The sequence below is a fragment of the Styela clava genome, chromosome 6 (assembly GCF_964204865.1).
Source record: "Styela clava chromosome 6, kaStyClav1.hap1.2, whole genome shotgun sequence".
Lineage (NCBI taxonomy): Eukaryota > Metazoa > Chordata > Ascidiacea > Stolidobranchia > Styelidae > Styela > Styela clava.
In genome coordinates this window covers 12,459,771-12,483,732 of record NC_135255.1, presented here as the reverse complement: position 1 = coordinate 12,483,732, position 23,962 = coordinate 12,459,771, and the positions used below count along the sequence as shown (strand labels likewise).

The window sequence follows — 23,962 nt, the reverse complement described above, 5'->3', positions numbered from 1 at the left end:
TTGGTTTATGAAGTTTTACAGCTCATGTTGGTTACAGGTACTTGCTAACTTATTGTTATAAATTGATTTTGAAATAAATATAAGCGATTAGGAAAGGGAATACAAAAGTGAAGTGCAAAAAAACGACCTATTGCGTGATTGAGTTGTCATTCTCCTGTTCTCGTTCTTTTTGTGTCTTAAAAACTTTGCAACTGCATAACTCTCCATGTTTTCATCTACATATGCTTGTGAATCTGTGTTCTGTGTAGTTATCTGTGTAGTTATGAACTTTATTAGGTCTTCTATCAGGAGTAGCCTGAAAGATGAAACCAGTAGTTCATGTATTTCTTTGAAAGTTACAAAATATAAACCCGATGTAAAATCTCTATCAGCGGTAATGCAGCAGCATCAGTATCACTGATACAGACTTGGAAAAGTATTCAAATCTATTTGCTGGCTGATATTTTCCCGAATAGTGAATCTGTTTGTACATGTTTAAAAGGTTTATTATTGTATATTTTTGCTTTGAAAGTAGGAAAGCGTGGTTTTTAATTTTGGTCGGCACGCGGGAGAACTTGGTCGTTATTTTTGCTTTGAAAGTAGAAAAGCGTGGTTTTTGATTTTGGTTGGCACGCGGGAGAACTTGGTCGTTATTTTTGCTCTAAACGTAGAAAAGCGTGGTTTTTGATTTTGGTCGGCACGCGGGAGAATTTGGTCGATTTTGGCACGCAGCCGATTAAGAATTGCCCACCCATGAATCCTAGCAGCATGCTGAGTAACAACGCACAGGTATAGACAGTACGCACAAAAATATACACCACGTGGAAATGACTACTGTATTTTTTTTTAATTTTTGAAAACAGCCAAAGTGGGTGTTTTGGCATTTTTCTATTCACTATCTATGTATGAATTAAATCAAAATGATGCATAAATTTGGACATTTGAATTCTCCCATATAATATTCATCAAAGCTAGTGGTGCATAGAAAATGTCACATTATGATTGATCTATAATATATTCTATACTATGCAATTTAAGAGCTCTGCTGAAGGACCCTACTAAAAATGTGGGTATCAAAGGTATGCGATACCTACCTTTTTAGTGGGGCCTTGCTGCACACTAACAAAAATTTAGGTGCATGTTTACTAAACCAGAGGTTCCCAAACTGTGGGTCGCGTGAAGATTTTCCGCGGTCGCCTAATTTCATTCAAACATGCGCACACAAGTGACTAGGATTTGAAAGTTGAAAAGTGAAATTTGCTTTGATCGACAAGTTTCGTAAATGTGCCTAGCTTCTAATTTTTCAGCAATAACTCGACCATTTATTGTGCTAACGACGCCAAAATTGCACGGTAAAATTTTCATGTGGTACCTAACCTTTCCAGCTGGTCGGCAAGTACCGATATGAGTAAATGTAATTGAGTGACAGTGTTACGTGCGCCAATAATATTTTCCTTTTTATAGTTTGTTAATCATGTTACATCCAAATGAGTAGTTGACCCGCTGGTACGCAAATCGGATTTTTTAACAAGCTGCGAGAAATTATGTTGGTTTGTTATTTTTTTGTACTAGTGTAGCCGCTTGGTTATCAAATATACAAAACAAAGTTGCTTTATTTGACTATTGGCCCTCAATTAGGTGTTTGACAAGTTTTGATTGCCAAGCGATGTCTTGCCCGAGTATTTACACTTTAGGTTTCGATCAGTTTGTTTCAGCGCTTTGGTAATTCGCGCACGCGTCTAAATTCTAAGAGTAGGCTACCTGTTTTGTTCACATCGCCTCCAAATAAAAGTGAATATTTTCGTATTGCAAGAGTACGTAGTTAGACGTTTCATACATAATTTCGAAGTGTTTCGGAGCAGTCAAACACAAAACCACAACAAGTTCTAGCATAATAAGAGGCACTTAAAAAATGTGATTCCGTACACGTTTTTTTCTATTTTACTTTCGAATCAATAATGGAGCAATCTGTAATATGTTAGTATTGAACTAAAAATAATAACGACGCTGTTGGATTTCGCTGAATAAGATTTTCAATTTATGTATATTTAAAACCAATCGTACGCTTCCTTACAATCTACCACATCAAGTCCGTCTATGCTTTGCCAAAGAACCGGTATAATTCTGATCTAATAGATTTTTACACCCTGGTTTACATACGATGCCACGTGTCTTCAAATCTTCCGAGGTTTTTTTGGCGCATTGCCGGCTTTGTTCGTATATTTTTTGGGACAATGTTCACCATCAACGTCCACTTGCAGTATATACAGCAGTCGCCGGCAAACTTTATCTAATTGCGGGCCAAATATACACATTTCCGGTAGCGTGCAGGCCGCATTGATCCCCGCCTGCGACATGCCACATTAAACTTCATAATATGGCGCAATTGCATCTTCTATTACTGTGTTAAAAACCCGAAACAATGAAACGTGTTCATTTTCTAATATATTATCAAACAATACATTGTTTTCATTTACTTCTTATCAATGTGAAGGATAATGTTGTTGCTGTGTCAAGGCCAAAGCGTTGAATTCAAATGCCAACTTCGTTGTACCGCTTTACGTCGTACAAATGACGAAGCTGTTCCTGTTGGAGAGTACGAAGTTTATTCCTTGTGTAATGCATTTTAGATAAATCCGCTCACAGCAATGTGTGCTTCCGAACGTGCACATTACACGTTTTGCACTGACACACAGTTGAGCAGTGGCACAGAACCGGGTCTCGGGGTCGAATTTCAAAATTCCATTGGCACGTTTCGTATTGTCGTCTAATAACTGCGATGCTGACTTAGCATATCACGCAAACTGGTTTGGAAATGCGTAAGAATGAAAAATGTTATTCTGTCCAAGCGCTTCGGCATGTTCGATCCTCGCCGCGAACTCCCAATTTTAAATATCAACATAAACTAAATTATAATTGCAACCAACGTTCATCTAGTGAGGACATAGAATTGACGCTACTTATTCCAAAACAAGCGCCGTACAGCAGCACTTGTTACCGCATAAATCCGCGTGAAAAATACAATGACTTTGGGATCTATTTTTGGTTTTGAGTTGGGTCGTTCGGCGGGCGCAAAAAAATTGTTCGAGGGCCGCATTTGGCCCGCCGCTTGCCGGACCCTGATATACAGGTAGAATTGTTCCCAATGAGGATATTGCAACTGATATATATATATACTGATTTTGAAGTTGATGAACGTTTCTAGTTGTGGGGTCGCGAGTATCTGTGGGCTTTGATTTTACGAAAATTGGGGTCGCGAAAAAAAAAGTTTGGGAACCACTGCACTAAACAACGTATGTACATGATAACACGTCATTATGAATCAATCATCAACAACAAATATAATACTTTTCCTCAAGACGTCGCCCAGAAAGACTAAAGATGACCTATATGATGCTTTCCCTTGGGACGTCGCCCAGAAAGACTAAAATAATAAATAAAATATAATATTTTCCCATGGAACGTCGGCCAGAAAGACTGCGATACCAAATATAATAGTTTCCCTTGGAACGTAGCCCAGAAAGACCAAAATAATAAATAAAATATAATATTTTCCCATGGAACGTCGGCCAGAAAGACTGCGATACCAAATATAATAGTTTCCCTTGGAACGTAGCCCAGAAAGACTAAGATAACAAATATAATACCTTCCCTCGGGACGTCGCCCAGAACGACTGACGATATATATATCATGATTTCCTAAGTTATTAAACCATATGATGACGGATATAAATACAAATTAAGACTAGACCGCATCTTAAAACGGGATTCAAGCGAGATTTTCGTAATAGGTGCCAAATCATACGAAGAGATGAGTGTCTGAAGGCTTGCGTCCTATCGAGTATGCGAGACTGTATAAACTTTTTACAGGTGCCCCGATTGCTCGCTCAGCGAATGAATTGCCCGATGTGCGGGGCCGCCATGATTGAAAAAAAACATAAAGCGAACAGGCTAGATAGAGAGAGGTTTCGGTGCAGAAAAAGTATTTCTAGAAACTCTGCAACTATCAGAATAAATTCGTTTTTCAAAAGAAGCAAAATCGGCCCAATAAACCTGTTTATATATATTACTGGGCCCTTGATATACCACAAAGACAAATAGCATATGGGGTAGACGTAAGCCCGCGCATAGTCGTCGATTGGCTACATTTCGTACGAGAGATATGCTCGATAAAATTGATCCGAGATTTTAAAAAAATATAGGGGGTCAAGGCAGGGTAATTTGCGTGAATGAAATCCTGAAAGCCAAGCGAAAATCCTGGGCTAACAGAACTGTAAGAGAGATTAAACCCGTATGGGTGTTCGGAAGTATAAGTTTACAAACACGAAAAATATTTATACAATTGGTACCAAAATCCGGTCGTACTAAAACCACAATGGGGGAATTGATAAAATCGAATATTGCACCTGATTCGGAAATTTGGATTGTTTTGCATCCTACTAAAAGGTATAGAAAGAATGGAACTAGGTTATATCCACCGCACGGTGAAGTATAGTCCAATACTCTAATGTACGTTACTGGGAAGGGAATAAATACGTGATAAATAATAAACTTGTGATCTACTTTAAAGGAGAAATTTAAGCGTATGCACGGAGCCAGACGCGTCATTATTGATTCCTATTTAGATGAGTAACAAGGGCGCAGCAAGTATCCTCCCCCACATGCACTTTATGAAAATATTGGAGGCTATTGTAAATATGACGTAAGTACGTCCTCATGACTTAATGAAAACACTATAACATGACGTCATGATATTTTATGTTTAAATAGACTATAATCATATTGTGTAAAAACGGAAATATTTATATTCTTGAAAATGGGAAAAGACGATCAGTTGACTATATGTCTACTAGTTACTAAAGATCACTGGGGAACCGACGAAGAGCGACAACACATATCGTCCTTGATCGGACCAAATACATGCATCATAGAATTGAACGCGGCAGCCAAAACGTTACTCAACTCGGGCCAAACTGTAAAGGCGATTCAAGAAAAAAAAGCCAAGGTCATCATACAAAACAAAGAAGGAACGTTCACAAATGGATATGTGTCGAATCGTGACCCTAGTGATAGTGCTTTTTCTCGTACTCAATAAAATATCCGCAGTATCTTGCATGGAAACATTAGTATGGCGCCGTACTAATGTACTACATAAAACATCGTAACATTTTATTTTCATACTTTTATCATTAGATCATTTTACATATTCAAATGTGTGGTTCAAATCTTGATTAATAATTATTTTGATTAATATCTTAAGTTTAATATGCCTTCAAAGTGAATGTGCCAAATACTGTAACAGAATACTATAAATTTATCTGATTCATGAGAATACTAAATTGAAGGTCAAGGGCCTCTTCCAATTTTTGCATGAGTATAAATAAATGGGTTTTTTTTGACACAAACTACTGCTATGTACTGAATGTGGTGTTTATCCTAGTTCGACGCAAAAATCCCTCAGCAGAACACCAGTACAGCGTTTCCCAAACTGTGTTCCTCGAGCGCCTTCAAAGTGTTCCGTGAAAAAGGAATAAACGTCTACAATGATCGCCATGGCGATTTATGGAAAGTGAAGTTGTCGCCCAACTGACAGTTCGATATCGCGTCACCGTCAGCCTAAAGCGGACCGACTAGGGTTTGAGCGCTCTGACCTCTTTTGTAACTAATGATGAAAATTGTTGTTAATTCGTACAGATAATGTGGTATCCAATTTTTTCAAATAGGTTGCAAATGTTGATTCATTTTTAAAAAAGTGACTAAACTAACAAAATACCAAAAACTTAAATTATTTCTATGGTCATGAGCTGAAGACAGAAAAAAACGTAATTTCGCCAAACCCTGGTATAGTACAGTAGTACAGTACAGTAGTATAGTACAGTACCCGACAGTATAGTTAAAATCAGTCAAAGTTTAGTGACGCGTGGATCATTTAGAGGTCTGTAAAACAACCGATATTTGCAAAATACAATTCAGGTATTCATGATTTTAGCAATGATATAATGACACTTCTACGATACCAACTATGGTTACTATGCCAACAGTGGCGTGCATAGTCGAACTGGTATCAAAAACTGGCCAGGCCACAAGAGCATTCTATTTTTCAACAAATTTTGCCAAACATGTATCTTTGAGCCGAGGGCCTGGAATCAAATGTACTCAGCCAGCCTGTGATTCAAATCAACTAAGGAATTAAAAGTGGAGAAAAACGAGCGAACTCAAAGTAGTAAGACAACAAATTCCAACCGATAAGTTTATGAGATCTTTTCCAGGTGTGCCATCAAGTTCAAAATTCGCCACCTTCTGACGTATGAGCCCATGCTACGATAAGCTGATTTCGTTATTTTTAAATATATAAAGTAAATTCAGGATTAAAAAGTTGAAAATAGGCAAGGAAAGGGTGAAGAAAACACTCTCCCCTCGGATTCAAACATGCAAAGGTTGTCCGAGGCACGATGTTGCGCGTGTTCCTGATATTTGGCTTGGCGGTGTGGCGCATCGTGTCGAGCAACAGAGAGATGTTTTATTTCCACATACATCGAAAGAATAGTATAAAGCAATATCTATCGAACACTTCTATAGAAATAGCGTATCCAACTTACACATTGTTCTGAGTAGGTCCAGTATGCAACACCGTAGAGAATTATCAAGGCTTCTCACCATTTTTACACTGTTATCGAGTCAGAATTGGTTGCAATATGAATATATATAAAAAATGACTGAACTTCACCTAACACGATTAAGATAGGGTTTAGGGCAGTGGTTCCCAACCGGTGGAAATTTGGGGGTTCCTGGTGGGAAATAGAATGCTCCTCTAAAAATATACGCACAATAACACAATTATTATATATTATACAATGAAACTCACAATATAAGCCATGAAGCGGAAAAAGATTCCCATTCAAGTAATTGAAACTTTGGTAAACTATCACGGTGTTGGCCATGTTATTCTGATCGTGCTCATGTAACTAATTCTGATCTTTGGTCGACCTCACAGACATGTCTCGAACGAGTACCAAGGCTCCGATTGTTACGCAAGAAGATTTTCGTTGAAGAGTCGCTAAGGGGCACAGTTTATTTTCAAATGTCTTGGGGATTTTAGGTAGGTATACGCTCTGATGAACAAATGCCTGGTCCGTCCCGTCATTGTGGTCAACTTAAAATAAAGATAATGGCTGATTTATAAATAAAGTACGATCATATTTATCTTGGTCACGTTTCACGTATTTAAAGAAAAATTTCGAGCAACTGACGCAATACGTTGTTTGCACTAAGACCATTTCCAATGGTTCTATGAAGCCCCATCAAATGAAGCAACATATTTCCAATATCCATTTCCTTATCAGTTTGCTAAAAAACGAAAAATAAAAGCAGAATGGTATTCGGCAGCATGGGGCAATTTCAGACAAGTTTAAAGTGCGACTGCGTCTTATGCAGTTGTCCTGGGAATAGCAAGGACCAGAAAGTCCCATAACATCGGTGAGACATTGATGAAACTTTGTCTGGTGGAGTGTGCTGATATTTTGTGTGTGCTCAAAGGTGAACGGGTGTCCTTGTCCAATAGTTATGCGCATTTTCAAAATAGTTTCAGACATCCAGTCTATCATATCAAAAAAAAAACGATGTTGACGGTACAATGCAAACTTTGATGCGTCCTTTGTAATCTTGTGTGTTGAATTGTTCTATTCGGTGCATAACACTTTTTTACACGGTTCGTCACTATCTTGGGATGCTAGTAGGCGTAATGAATGTTCTCACGGGGTTTCAACTTTTACACCAATTGCAAGCCTTTATTACAGAAAGTCTTACCAATTATTATTGACGGAAAACTTATTCTTTTTAAGGGAGTCAATATTTAGTGGAAATAATAACTCAGCCTAAGTCGGAAGTGGGAAATTAAGATAAAAAGGTTGGAAACCCCTGGTTTAGGGACATGTGTAAAATTATATAATATACCGGTGCTACACTGTGATCCAGTACATTACTAATCATCGTAGCAGAGCCGGGCTCAGTATAAAATATAAACATACGATACGGCAATAAAAATAGAACAGATTCAATTATGAAAACAAATTAGTATGTTGATAAGTATTTGTCTGTTTGATGCACGCGATATCTCACGAAAGCGAGATTGAATCTGCACCAGATTTTGCATGTGCATTCATCATATGTCGTACCAGAAGCCTATTGATTTTGGATGAATTATGTCGTAAAATTAGCGAGTTATTAATTAATTAGTGATGGGACACAAGGTGTCCTTATAGAGTAAGAGCGCTGTTTTGGGGGATCCCCTAACATTCGATCGATAAGTCTTCGGTCTCTGACCGATATTCTCGTTATACTATTATTAAGGTAAGACAATTATTTATAGTGTATATAAGCCGTTTCTGAAGCTATAAAGCAGGGGTGGCCAACCTGCTTTCTAACGCGATCGACTATATCTTTAAAATAGCTCGCGATCGACTGTTCAGTAATAAGGTCATAAACAAAAATGAATAAATACTGAATACGCAGATAACTGCACACACGCATACAAAAAATCCCACCGCTGCCAATAAGCTCGTCTCTGCGGGCGCATTTTCAATGAAATTGCCACAAAAATTGGCATTTTTTATATTTATTTATTCGTTCAATTTGTTATTTTGATAATGTAATTGTACCCGAAGTAAATGTTTTATCATTTATTTCAGATTTAGTCAAAACATACAATTCAGATCTAGGGCCTGTGCAATTTTTAGTCGGAAGTGTTTCCAATTCCTCAAAAAACCTTAATTGTAAAGTATCCATGCATTATCCTAACAGCGAATATTGAATATTCTCAAACCATAAATGTTACATGCAGTGGCGGCGCGTGGTCATTTTGACAACCGGGGCAAGCTACTGCGGGACCAAGTCACCCCCATCTACGGGGACAGGATGAGCGCTGTTCTCCCATCATTTTATGAGTATAAAAACCATTCCATCGGTAACAACGAATCGGCAAAAGCGACAATTTTTAACGATAAGAAATTGTCTTTAAAACCGGTCCAAGTCAAGGGATTAATAAATATAGACATAGTTTATTTTGAAACCTCTTTCAAAAGGAAAGGCAATATTTACCCAGATAAATACAATGACATATTAACAGAAACTTCGGGAAAGCAGACAAAACCTAAAATAAGGTTTAAAACGTTACTATGAAGAAAGGAAAGTTAATGCAAAGTTAAGGACATGCGTCGCTCACTCATAGATATATATGCTGCTAGACTTCTACTGCTTGAACATATATGCAACACGCTGCGATTTCTTGGAAGCAAAATGCTCAATAACGCGCTGATTAAAGTCATGCATCCCAGAAATAACGTCTCTGTGAATGGATAAAACAGCCAAGGAATTTAATCTATCTTGCTTCATTGTGTTTCTGAGATACGTTTTAATACGCTTCAGCGTGCTGAATGTTCGCTCTGCGTCGGCGGAAGAAATAGGCGTCGTCAAAATGATGTCCAGAAATTTTGCAGACGCGCAAGGGTAGTTACTAGAGTGTTATCTATGAGGAACCCATAGAGCGCGCAAGTTGATGTGATGTTCAAAAAAGTTTGATTGGTGTATATACATCGCAATCCATTTTCCAATTTACCCACGTTTATCATGGGGTAAAATTTGGAGACAGTAGCCAACAAATGGATGGGAAACTGACGTGCAAATTTTGAAAAATTTTTGGGGTTCATCAAAGAGAACGCGGCAAGGTGTTCAGTGCGCAGACGATCGCCTATTTGATTCACCAGAATGTCACAGCATTCCTTTGCAGACAAAATCAAACGCTGCGTTGTTTGCCCGCGGCGTAAAGAAGCACTCCATGTGTCGTCGTATTTGATTGTTTCCCGGATACGATATACAGCATCGCAGAAGTCTGAAATACACGACTGCACAGACGCTCCATCCATTAGCCTTGACTGCAATGCGCCGTATAATACATCCACGTGATAGAATATTGTGGAGAAAAAAGCGAGAAAAAATGAAAACTCACCATCTTCTAGCAGACGCTTTAGGTGTCGCTGCCTGAAGACCTCTTGAGGTCCCTCGCGACTCCTGTCACACAATTTAAGTTAGTTTCCACTTGTATTTGTAATATTTTTTCATATATCTTACCATGTTTAAATTGTGTTGACGAATAAATGATGATTGATTGATTGACCTGCCGCCTCCCTCACAGAGCGTTCGTCCCAAACCGGAGAGCTCTGAATGCCATTGAAACACTCAATGAGCTCAGACCTAATTTCGGACACGCCCTGCACCACGCGTGATTGGAAGTTTCAACGTGTTGGTGCACAAGCTGGGAGACGGCGGCTACATATCTGGCGAAGAAGGTCAGAGCGCTTCGGCGAAACGGAAAAAAATGAAGAAAACCCCGAAACATTTGCAAAAAATATACGGACGAGAGGGGTATCAAGACACATATTTTTAATAACGAGGTTAAATTGGTGTGCATAACAATGTAAAAAATGCGCATGAGGAAAATCTTCTTTTATATAAACTTGAACACCATGTTTCGACCCACTCATGACTGCCGCGCCGTCACAAGTTTGAGCTATCAATTTTGACTTCGCGTTGTAAGGCTGTAACACTTCTTTCAGTACAGCCGATATCCCGCAAGCCGTGCGATCAACGATTGGTACAAAGCTGTGAAATCTCTCGGTAGGTTTACCATCTTTCACAAACCGAAAAATCACAGCCAGTTGGGAAACGCACGTGATGTCAGTTGTCTCGTTAGACTGAATCGAAAGGAACTGGCAATTCTCAATTTCCAGAGCCAAATGTTGTAAATAAATTTTATACATTGAGTCGAGCAAATCATTTTGGATATCCTTAGATGTCCCTTTCGAAACAGTTGCGGCATCAAGATGATCTCTCAATACTGTATCTAGGGATGCGTGTATTCCACCATATCCAAAAATACCCCTCTATTAAAAGAGCCAGCCCGTTCATCGTGCCCACGGAGGGACAGCTCGTGACAACCAATGAACTTCAAAACATCTATCAATCGACCGAGAACATGGCGGTTTTTCTCGACGTTTTGATTGTGCCGACGAATAGAAACCGCGCGTCCTTCATCGAACTGTGCTGCAATATTAACATTTCCGAATGTTCGGTATTTTACTGCATTGTGCAGATGCTCCATAGAAGATTGATGATCCCTGGCACGCTCGGAAAGATGTTTAAGATCTCTAAAACCAAATTTACACCAACGTGAGTCACGGGCGGTAGCAAAAAGTAGACAATAAAAACAAAAGAGTGAATTTTTGTCCTCGCCGTAACACAACCATTCGTGTTTTTTATACCAAGTTTCTGCGCAGAATGTACGCCGACGCTTTCCTCCGTCATGGGATTGTTCCAGTGTACAATTTTTTGGCTGATAAGGCCCAAGACGTTGTACCTCTAATTTTGCGAAAACGGAGTGCGAAGTAGTGCATCAACCTTATTCATTATGAGGTCTAAGGCTAAGAAATGCGAAGCCGGAAAGAAGTGAGGAGCTCAAAAGGAATGTGGGAAATCGAAAGCAAATGGACTAAAGGTCTCTAACTGATTCAAATAGCGAAACAAGCGACAAAAACGAAGGCGAGGAAAGTATCAACTCTTCAAGCAACCAAAGCACGAGAAGGAATGCATGTATATGTCAACACGTTGTTGTAAGAAACGTCGGCATTGTGTCGTCATAATTTCGGGGCTAGCCCCGATCGGCCCCGATGATTTAGTAAAAGAAACAGAAAACAAACGAGACAAACGCGGCGAGTGGAAGATAAAAGAGAGAATACGATATACAATGAGCAACCGGGGCAAAATCGGCGTCGCCCCGTCGACGTTCGGCGAAGGCTTTGCGAGCGAAAAATGAACCATGTCGGGAGAATATGGCTAGTGTAGACAGTCTGTGCAACCGATATTGAGATATTTTTCGAATATTTTTTATTATACCGAAAAAACAACCGGGGCATTGCCCCGGTTGGCCCTATTGACGCGCCGCCACTGGTTACATGACTGCTCAAACTTCCGTATCTAATTTATAGTTTTTTCAAGTCCGATTCTTTGCTCGCTTGAAATTAGAAAAAAATCATCATACTATTCTTAGAGTGAGGCAATAACTTTCGCATACTGCAGAAGGCATTGTGGGATCGTTTTTCAGTCAAGACACGTGATATTTAGCACGTTCATTCCTAAAACTTGGCAGCGGCAAAACTTGAAATGCTTTATCGGACATCCCAGACTCAAATAGTGTATGTCATGTATATCGTGTTTTGAGAAGGTATAGTACTGTATTCCTCCTGTTTTTAAACACACAACACTGGTTATGACAATTTTTGGGGTATGGTATTAAATTCACTCAACATCAGACGCGATCGACTACTCGAGACATGGCGATCGACGTGTTGGCCACCCCTGCTATAAAGGATATAGGTCTACACACCTATATACAATCAGAAGTTGCAAATAATGCAATCAAAATGATTAACCCCAAAGAACCCCACGTAACACCCCTGTTACACGATCCAAACCCAGGCCCGCGCCGCATTTGCGCGAGGGTAAACAAAAAAATCGCATTTGGTGTTGTTTCGTAATACTGTACAAATAACCAGCAACATCTTTTGATATATTGCCACATCACTAATGAACGTCACTGAATTGACTAGTGTTAAGGCTAGCTAAGGCAACTAGCAAAGTTGAATAATGTATTATTTGGCTAGTCTAAATTGTTGACTGGTTTTCTATTTTTTGGACGGGAATGCTAACAATATTGGCTATTCGGCTATGCCTGATAACTAAATTATTCATGTAATGGCCGAACAACATAATTTCTGGCGGGTGTTTTTTTGCAACCAGCCTAAACAGTAAAAAATGCTGCCTATATGTCAAAAAATTTCGTAATTCCCCTTTAAAATTGGATAAAATTCGATAATCAAACAATCTGCAATTATTTTTTAAACATGAGTTTGAAAAGAAAGCTGACCAATTCAAGCAGATGTTTGACTGGATATGGGAGGGAAAAAATACCACAATGCTTACTTAATATGTCTGTAAGTTGTGTCGGTGACAATCTAAAACGACATTTTCTCCGTTATAAAGAGTTTGAAATCTTACACTAAATGTAGATATAGTAAGATTTTGCACGTTTTAGTGAGTTTTCGGTGGTTTTAGCTTGATAAATTACAAATAATGATCAATGTGTTTGGACAATAAAAATGTTTGTTTTGTATTGCAACGTTCACCTATTCTTGGCAATATTGTGGCCCGCAAACAATACAAAAATAATAGTGTGGCCCGCGAGGCCATCAACCTTGGACTACCCTGTTACAGATCATAGAATCCCTAGGGCCCAATGTTACTCAACAGTACAGCTTTCGTGCACCGATCGGCCGGTTAGGTGGCGCTCCAGAGGATTTTTTATTATGGTGTGTGGGATTTTTGACAAGATCCTGAAAAGCCTGGAAACATCGGGTCATGAATGAAGAATGCCGATTGGTGTCAAATAAATGGTGAGTTGGCTTCTTAGTTACTTTGATATAGATTACTAAGTTGAATGAATTGAGAATATAGAGTGAATACTGACTCGACATACGAAGGTCTACACTTGATGTATCACCAGTGTCACATCGGGATTCAAGTGCAGTTTCAAGTTTTCTGTGGCGTCTGCAGCTGCCGCAAAACCATGGCGGTATTTCCATACCGTGGCCGCTACGGCCAAACCTATGGCGACTGACTTTTTAGTTGCCACACACCAACCGTTACCGCGGCAGCAAATTGAAAACCAATGGCAGGTAAAATTTTGCTGCCGTAACCACGGCAGGTGGTCCGTAAAGACAGGACTGTCCCTTATGGTGATAAATATTGGGGAAGTTGAGACGTTTTTCTTATGGATACAGTTTTGATCGATTTGGAGTTAGGGTTAGGGTTTAAGTAGATATAATTCCGCACGATTAATTGAAAACGGGTACATTTATTTGTGAATATACCGATAATACTGATTACTGGATAATGAATAGCGCTATAAAATCACGGCAAGAGCTGCCGCGGTTCGTTCGTGGCAGGAGAGGCCATGAAGTGGTAAGAACTGCGCCTCTCTGGATTAGTCTTACAAATGAAGTAATTGAATCTGCATGCGACACAAAAACTGCACACATTCACATTAAAGCTTTAAACTGCATTTTTTCTTGCTTGGTCAGGCAACTAACCATATCTATTTTTTTCTAAAACATGGCATCGATTGGGTCAAGCAGCTCGCGAGAACTGAAATCGCAAGAGTGTACAATGCTAACATTATTCTTGTCATTTTGAACTGTGATGACAATGATGCTGGAGGCACTAGTAGTGGGATAGTGAATACGATATCAGAAAAGAAGAAAACAACGGCTCCCAGGTTCATAATATTTTCAAATAATAATTACCTAGTTTTTTTTCCCCAAAGAGGCATTATACAACTGCTTACGATCAATTATCCCTCACATAGACACCAAAAATATTTTCTGACAAATATCTTTCTCGCTCATTGATCGAAACAATAAATAATGATGTTCTCTGTTTTCATTTCGTGATATTATATTTAACATGTTGAGTCCGAAAGTTCTGACGACGACGTTCCTTTGACGAGTTACGAATGCAAAATCAAAAACAAAGCCAAATAGAAAATGCAACCGACCGAAACGAGATATATTTATATTATTCTGAATACTTCGTTAGCAAAATATTGGGACCTCCTGCAGTATGCGCACCAAGATGGCGCACAACTCAGGTTGTGTACCAGGTTAGAATTCAGGTTGTGCGACATCTTGGTGCGCATACTTCAGGAGTACCAAATATTGTTCATTTTCTTAGTAAACAGAGATGGAGATGAATTATGGGCTGTTTATTCTAAGTGACACTACAGGAAAATTCCAGAAATTTTGCATGTTGTTAGATGCAATATATATTTTACATTTTCAGCTACATGTTTTGTTTCATTGTCCAACCAGTTGCTTTATTGAATATGGAAAAAAGTACACAAAAGTTACACACAAGACTTACTTAGTGGATTCAAAAAAAATATAGTAAAATATAGCGAGACACTACAAGACGGCAAATCCACCATGGATTAACGTTACATTGGGTTGTGCTATGAATTTTTGCGATGGTACAGCAGGAGCCCATAATATTTCCTGGTGCTGCTCAAGTTACCTAATGTTACACTGTAAATCCATGCCAATAATGTGCATATTGTATGTGACACTACAGGACATTTTAGACAACAACAAAATTACAATAATTGCTATGGTCATGAGCTGAAGACAGAAAAAAACGTAATTTCGCCAAACCCTGGTCCCGACAGTATTGTTAAAATCAGTCAAAGTTTAGTGACGCGTGGATCATTTAGAGGTCTGTAAAACAACCGATATTTGTAAAATACAATTCAGGTATTCATGATTTTAGCAATGAAATAATGACACTTCTACGATACCAACTATGGTTACTATGCCAACAGTGGCATAGTCGAACTGGTATCAAAAACTGCGTGTTTCATGCGTCTTAGTTCATAAAAATACCAACGGTTTGGACGGTTCCTGGCTACTAGACTAATATGCGGTTTCCAGCTTATATTATCATCGATCGTGACCCCCAAATATTTTATACTGTTGGTTCGCTCAATTATTTACTGCCTAAAACGAGTTTGAAGTGAGTACTATTTTCCATCCATAAATATTTAAAGATAATTTATTTGCCTTTAACTAAATATCGACATATTGAATTTCATTTTTCACTGTTCTCAAGTTCGGACAAAGGGGAGGCGGACCTCAACAGGAAAGTATCATCTGCAAATAGCGTTGAATAAAAGGAAGACGCAGCTGGTAGATCATTAATATAACATAAAAATAGATAATTGCGGAACCCTGTAAAACTCCGCATTTGATAAAGCCTATTTCAGAAATGTATTCCCCATTCTGGACATATTGACGAAGATCGCTTAAATACAACGCCTACAATATCGCTTTACAATGATATCATAGTAACATACCTCATTTTCTCAATGTAGCGCACTTTCACTTGAATTATTCGAAGCGATCGCTATATCTGGATTACCAAACTACTGTGATATTAGTGGCTGGATCCCCATTGTCGGCTAATAACCGCGAATTTATCTTTTCAATATACACATATCGTTCCCACCAATCTTTACCGAAAAACATTGTTACTGTATTTCTGCCAAAACATTTAATCTCTCTCTACAATAACATCCCTTCCCTTGGTATCGCCGCCATTTTTTTTCAAAATTTCGAAGCCTAGTCCAAATTCTTCAAAGAGTGCCAGTACTTAAGTTTTATTTCAATGGATACCTGGAGGTTACAACAATTTGGCAAGCACCATAAAGCTAAAAAGAACACAATGCCCTATGTTACGCAATTGGCATCCACAACATGGGTGGTTTTAGATTACACTCAAATAGAAATGGGAAAAAAATTACTGTGACAAAATAATTTAACATACATTTCAATGAACGTAAAAAGTCCTCCAGTCAGACATATTGATTATATCTTGCTTTGCATTGTTTGAGAGCATCATTGAATCCCTCACACAAGGTTATATCTGGGTTATTTTGAGCACACTGGAGAAATTGATCAAGCTCATAACCACAAACATTCTGCTGCTGGTTATATTGTTGTGGCTGCTGCTGAGGTGGTGGTTCTTGATATGTAACATCGGACCCACTGTCTCTACTCCCGCCTCCAAACAAGGCACTTGAAACTCCATGTCCTACCACACTTCCAATAGCAACACCTCCAGCTGTAGCAGCCATTTGTCCCATTAATCCTGGCCCCTGTGCGGCCGGCGGTGCCATTTGTGTAGGTGGCGGATGGGCTGGTGCCCGAGTTTGTTGTGGAGGTGGTGGACTGGGTGCTCTTCTTCTTTCAGGCGCTGGTCTTGGAGATGGCGACCGACCAGCACTTCTTCTACCGCCACGTGGCATTTTATCTTTAAACTGTTTCTAACACTAATAAGTTTAATTAAAGAAATATTAACCTAAAAAGTACAGGAACAAAGTCAGAACATGAGTCATAAAGAATAACTATTGAAAAGTAAATAAGCAGTCAAGATGGCGAACAAACACATAATATTCATATATACCCTTGTTCAACATAATTTCACCATACAAGTCGAAAGATATGATAAAATAGTTTTGGCCTTTTGGACACGATCATGAATTTTTGAAGTTTGGACATCTTTAACGAATTTTTGACAGCTACATATTGGTAAAATTTGTTCGATCTATGTCATGTACGATCAAATGGGTGTGTTTGCAGGAAAAAAGTATTTCATTTACCAAAAATTGTATTTTGGAATGGGGAATCTTGAGTGCATTTCCGAAATATGTACACCATTATTATATTCTATATTAAACTTTCAGTAATAAATTGAGCAAAATAATTTAGAAATAAAAACAATTTCATATAAAATTGTTCATGTATGTACGTAGTTCCAAGAGGCAGTCAAAATAGTTGCAGTAAATGATAGACTTCATATATACATAACATAATATATAATGCGAAAAAATATTCTGATATATAGATGAAAATTTTATTTACATATTGGCATTGCACAAAAAACTAATCTAAGTTAAAAAGAAAGGCATGCAATAGGAGCACTTGGGTTGGGACTATTGTGAAAATACAGATGTTAGGCCACATATAGTATAAATATACGTTTCTGAAAGGTCTCATAACAGTCATTGTTGAGTAGCAATTCAAATTACATCTGAAAAATAAATATACTCTACTGTTGGTTGATAGTATTCATTCACCATTTACTAAATTAAAAAATAGGTGACACACCTGAAGAATCCAGGACTTAACGATAAAGGAAGTATCTTGAAGGTAGCAGAATGTACAACAATGTAAGGTCTCTATTGCACTTAATTTCTCTGATAATTTTACAAACCAAAATGATCACTACAATTAGCACACAAAAAAATTGAAAAGGTTCAATGGAACGGAAATCAAGTTCCACTCCTACAATTCTAAAAAAGTCTAAGTCTTGACTTTGTGCATTGCAATCTGATGTGAAAATAATCAACAATGCATTCATATCCATAATTCCATGGTTACTTCACAAATCTGGATTGCATTGTGATTTGTCATGGAATGAAGACTAATCTATAGAATTAGAAATATAAAAAGAGGAAGTGGTTCTGTTCGATATTGATTCTAACACATCTGCTGAAAAAACGAATTGTTATGTGCCAAACATGACAAAATCAAAATATTGATCAACCATACCATGACACCGATATAGCAAAAGAAATAATTCTGCAATCACAAAGCAATTTTGACACGTAACATTTATAATCATAATATTACACAATTTCGCACATCATGTTCTTGTTACCATTGCACTATCAATTTAATATTCTGTTACTAAAACATAACTGTATGTCAGAACATGATTAGTCACCAAGTTTTCAAAACTTTTGAGCTGGAAACAACATACTACTAGTGCACATTATTGGTCTTTGTTCAACGCACAGATTAATTGAAGTTAGATTGGCTTCATGTGAAAAATTTTTAAAATTGAATCAAAAAATTATTGTTTTCCTGATTATCCCTTCGAAGATATCAGACTCGCAGATAAATTAAAAAATAGTCTCAAACATAACAATTAAATTTTCCTTTTAATCTTATTATATTCGTTGATGAAACAAAAATATGCAACTGAAAAGGATAATATGGTCTATTCATGCTGTTAAACTTGCCTAAAATCAATAATATTAGTCATGAATCAAGTTTTTTTTTGCTCATTTCCTCGCAGTATATATATGCAGGCGATTATGGATCAGAATGGAGTGCTCCTTCATATTGAGGCAATGCAAATAAAAATAAATTCTCTAAGTGTCTAAATAAAATTACATACACCAATGCTAAAGCATAAGAACATGTGTCACCATTTGATGATTATCAGTTCAAGGGAAGTCATTAGGAAGTCGTGTTGGATAGTTAACAATAGTTCTAATCCTTACAGTAGACCTGAAATGTTTCACACTAATGGGTAGATTCTAGATTAGTGCTTCGTTTCTATGAAAAAGTTGACATTCACAAAAAATAGCTCATATTTCACACAATTTACAACTCATTCAAAATGACTGTATGTGCCTTTTGTAATTAAATCACAGTTATAAACAGATATTAACAAAATATATAGTGAAAATATATAACTTGGAAATCTATTTATTATATAATATCATTAAATATCTCATTTGTCAATTTGCCATCAATGATTAGGAATTGATTGATATCTTCAAAAAGCATATATCTAATGATATATTATACCATGGTGCTCACAGGTTACATAGTTATATAATAAAAATATGGATTCCTAACATGATTACTAACTATCTCACAAACAAAGTGTCTTCACCATCATCATTATCTGAAGTGTCATTGCCGTTTAGAATAACTCTGTAAGACTCTGAGGATTTGGATCCGCATACAATCCACCTTGAAGAAAAAAGGTCTTCTATCTCTTCCAGTGGCTTTCCTTTTGTTTCAGGCAAAAATAAAAAAATAAAGATAAATCCCAGGAAAGCGAATCCAGCATATAACAAAAATGCACCTTGATAAGTCAGCATTTGTGACACATGTAGAAATGTTAATGAAATGAGAACATTAAAAACCCAATTAGTGCCAGTGCTCATTGCATTTCCAGCACTTCGGGCCCATTGTGGATATATTTCAGAATTAACAGTCCATGGCATTGGTCCCATGCCAGGTGCAAAACACATGAGATAAAATATCATGCCTATCAAAGCAAGCCAGGAATATTTGGTAGGGCAATAATTTTGAGCAAAATAGGGTCCATATTTCCCAGCCGTACTTATATTTCCCTCTGCACATCGTCCAATCAATGAAAATCGAGGATCATCAGCAGAGGGTATGCAAGTAGACTCAGTGACGCCAGTACTATTAGTAAATTCCATGTAACAGAAGCCACATTTGTCATCAAGCATACATGACTCACAAGTAGAATGGAGGAAACAGCCTTCTGTATCCTGTGATATCGCAGTTGAATTTAACGTTACAGACGGTGTATGAATCGCTGGAAGTAAAAATGCAAGAGATAACAATAACAGGGCGAATAATACACCAGCCATGCTAAGTAATGAAAGGGTTCGTCGTCCCAAGCGTTCTACAAGCCAAATTCCAATGACTGTTCCAAAAAAGTTCATTGAGGCTACACCAGCTGCGAGCCATATCACGACTGTATCATCCTTCACTCCTGACATCTGGATTATCGTTGCAGAATAATACATTACAGTATTTATTCCAACTAGCTGTTGAAACATTTGCATACCACATCCAACAAATAGAGCGCGTCTCACACTGGTTTCAGTGAATAATCGACAAAATCGTACACTTTTTTGTTCTTCATATGTTCGTTTCAAAGCTTCCATCTCGTGTTGCACCTTCAATCCATTTCCTAATATCTTTTTGAGTATCTGGGCTGCCTTGTTCAATTTCCCTTTTTCAATTAACCACCTTGGGCTTTCGGGCAAAAATAAAAATCCAACAAACTGAATTGCTGCCGGTATAGCTGCCAGTCCAAGCATAAATCTCCAACCATTCTCCTTGTCATTGCTAAATAAACCATCGACACAGCTTGCAATGACTTGTCCTCCAGTTATAAATAGTACATTAATTGTCACTAGTTTGCCTCTGATTTCAGGAGGTGACGACTCGGCAATATACATAGGGATTGTCATTGAAGATAGACCAATAGCAGCGCCAACTGTGGCACGCCCAACTAACAGCATAACTTTATCTTTTGCAATTGCCATTAGCACAGAACCCAGAGCAAATATTACACTTGAAAGAAGTATGACGCCTTTTCTACCCCAAATATTATTCAAAGGACTTCCAATTAAGGCAAAAATTGCTGCAAAACCGACTGCAACTGCTACAATTAATTCTTGCCATGTGTTGTCTAAATCAAATTCTTCTTTCAATAAAATCATTGCCCCACTGACAACTCCAGTGTCATAGCCAAACAAAAAGCCACCAATTGCAGCTAATGATGTCAGCAAATATAGAAATCCTCTTCTCCCTGGCTCTTCCTCTTCATTCCTGTATATCATAACTGTGTCCTCCTCAGCATCAACACCATTGCTGTGCGAATTCTTTCCATTGTCCATTTTTTCATTCAAAATTTGTTTATCTAGGACATAAGTTTAATCATATTTTCCCTTAATATGCAGTGATTTCAGGCTGTAAAAATTGAGAAAATCTAGTTGATTCACCCACAAATTGAATAGCAAGGTATAAAGAAGTAGAAGAAAAATTATAAAGCTTGAAATATTCTTAGAATAACCCCACTTATATTGTAGAATGTGATCATACTTTACACAAGTTCAACACTGCATGAAATGTCAGAATGTGGCTTATCACACTAAGACCAGAATACATGAAGCTAAATTTAAGCATTTCTGAAGAATAAAACCAAGCTGAATAAAATAAACACAGTTTTGATTTATCACTTTGATTACAGAATGATATCAATATACTGATATGACAAATCTGGCTATGTATCAACAGTACAACAGGCATCATGACATTCTTTATGCAAGCGAAATTAGCTTAACCGTTCCTGAGGCCTTATACAGTCATTAATTTTGAAATTTCTCAAGCTTATTTGGTGAGTGGTGACTCCTCCACGGCCCATGGGCCGGGGCCACGGCCCATCGAATTGGGCCTCGGCCCATCAGGCTATGGGCTGCGGCCCATCAAGTTGTGTGAAGGGACTGTTCGTAGTGATTTAATTTTTGGATGGCGTAATCAGATGGGGGTTAGAATTGACATATCAAAATTGTTATGCTACGCCCACTAGAAGTACGTTAGGTGAGAAACTACACGAGACTCCTATTCACTTAGCTAACACAGACAGTCTCCGAACTCATAATAGAATTATATTGTGAAAAATCCGAACAAAATTTTGTCCTAACCCTAACCTGGTACACATACTACAGGAGTATCCTTTTCGGTAGTTTGGTATTATGCTTTATTTTTATATAAAGGCTAATCGTAAGAAAAAAATTGGTGGCATCCCACCATTTTTTTTGGTACGAATATTTACAATTTTGTAAAAAAAAATTTGGTAAGATAATTGAATTTTTCCTGATGGGGCCACGGCCCATAGCTTGATGGGCCACAGCCCATGTGGCCCAATTAAATGGGCCGTGGCCCCGGCCCATGGGTCATAGAGGAGTCACCACCCCTGTAGGAGTTGGTTCCAAGGGGTCAGGTTCGCTGATACCAGAATACTGTAATATGATGGAAGCATTTATTATGAAATGGTAACTCAATTAGTCATGACCCCAGTTAACAAACTACAACATATTCTAGGAACCAGCACATAAATTTAATCAGTGATAATTCAGTAATTCAATATCTAATTATTGCAAAGATCTTAAATCTTTTTTTTTCTTGGATTACGATTCTGTACTGGGTTGCATTGAAATTATTTCTCATGTTGGTTACAAATTTAGCCATATAATCCAGACCTCATGTTCCACTGTGTATATTTATTTGATATATAGGATAGGATTTACATATTTATCCCGGGGGAGAGGAAAGCCGATAAGACGGCTTATCCATATGGCGAACCACGGCCTCTCGTCTGGTTACCATTCCAAGTCGGGTATGGGATTAGTTATATTATTTGTTTTCGGAAGCATGGACTTGGTGGTGGAGGAAGCCGTAACCGACCAGCGGTTACGTGAACCACCCAACAACGGCGAGGAGTCCAGCAATCCTCTCGCACATAACCATCCCTGCATGGGATTCGAACCTGCGAACCACGCAGAGTAATTAGTGGTGCGGTGGCGAGCGTATTCCTAACGCTTAGCCCGTTGAATGTTTGCGTATAGATTCATTTATTATAGTTTACAGTCGACTAATATTAGTAGTGCATCTGAGTTTTCATCTATAACTGATATAGTTATCAATTTACCTGTTCAGGATATATTGTGATTAGCTAAAGCCCCAATCCTGCAATCCCTAACACCCACACATAACATTGATAAGCGTCTTCAAATTTGAATCTTATTCTTACAAGCGAATATGGTCGAATGGTGGGAGTTGACATCGATGACATATGGCTGTATCGCTCCCTCCTGTCAGCCTGTCCAAACCAAAACAATATTTTTTTTCTGCAGTTACTTTTTTACTGCATTGATGACTGTTTTTTGGTTGAGAAAACAATAAGTGTCTCTCAGTATCTACAAATCTATTTTTTTATCGATGGGTAACTATCAGCCCCAACTTTAAGACATGCAGACATGTATTGAATATAACAAAATAGGTCTTTGAGTAAAGTTCTATGTAAAATTTTTCTCATTTTAGATTCCCATCATATTTTCAGGCTTTCAGCCATGTCAGCATGTCACATGTGTTACTGCAGTACCGTACCGGTAGGCCTACTGACAATTTTGGCAGTCTAATCAAAATAAACCTTCTTACTTGCCATATTACAGCATAAGTCAACATTACATCATTAGGACTGCCAGACAGGACATATGCTGATACCGGTAGTCAATACAGCTAAAACGGACAAAGACAAATGACATGACTAAGGACGAATCACGCATTACTCGGCATGGCGAAATCAAAGTGAGCTAAATCACATTGATCAAATTTTGTTTTTTATAGATTTTAGGGCCGGAATGAAATAAGAATTATTGTTTTATGTTCGTTTTCGAATTGGATCATCATTATCAATCATTTATATGAGTTTTCTTGTTTTTAAATAGCATGGTTTTAATTACCCCTAGTTGAAAAGGTCATAGGCTATTACATAAAAAAAGTTATAAAAAAATCATATAATACCATTTTATTAATCAAATTTATATACATATTACATCCTTGTCCATTTGAAGTTCAGTATAGTTGGTCCCAAAGTGTTATAGTCACTTTGGTTGATCCGTGTCATCATTTATATCGGACAC

General features: G+C 37.9%; 2 protein-coding genes across 2 annotated transcripts; both read right to left on the bottom strand.

Moving 5' to 3' along the window:
• Positions 1-16,278: 16,278 nt before the first annotated feature.
• LOC120330616 (uncharacterized) lies at positions 16,279-16,986 on the bottom strand. Its single transcript, XM_039397491.2, has one exon. It carries the CDS (start codon positions 16,940-16,942, stop codon positions 16,490-16,492), a length of 453 nt encoding a protein of 150 aa, XP_039253425.2. The 5' UTR covers positions 16,943-16,986; the 3' UTR covers positions 16,279-16,489.
• A 9-nt stretch (positions 16,987-16,995) lies between these two features.
• On the bottom strand, positions 16,996-21,246 carry LOC120330615 (proton myo-inositol cotransporter-like). The gene has a single exon (XM_039397489.2). The coding sequence runs from the start codon at positions 21,152-21,154 to the stop codon at positions 19,358-19,360; it is 1,797 nt and encodes a 598-aa protein (XP_039253423.2). The 5' UTR covers positions 21,155-21,246; the 3' UTR covers positions 16,996-19,357.
• Positions 21,247-23,962: the final 2,716 nt, after the last annotated feature.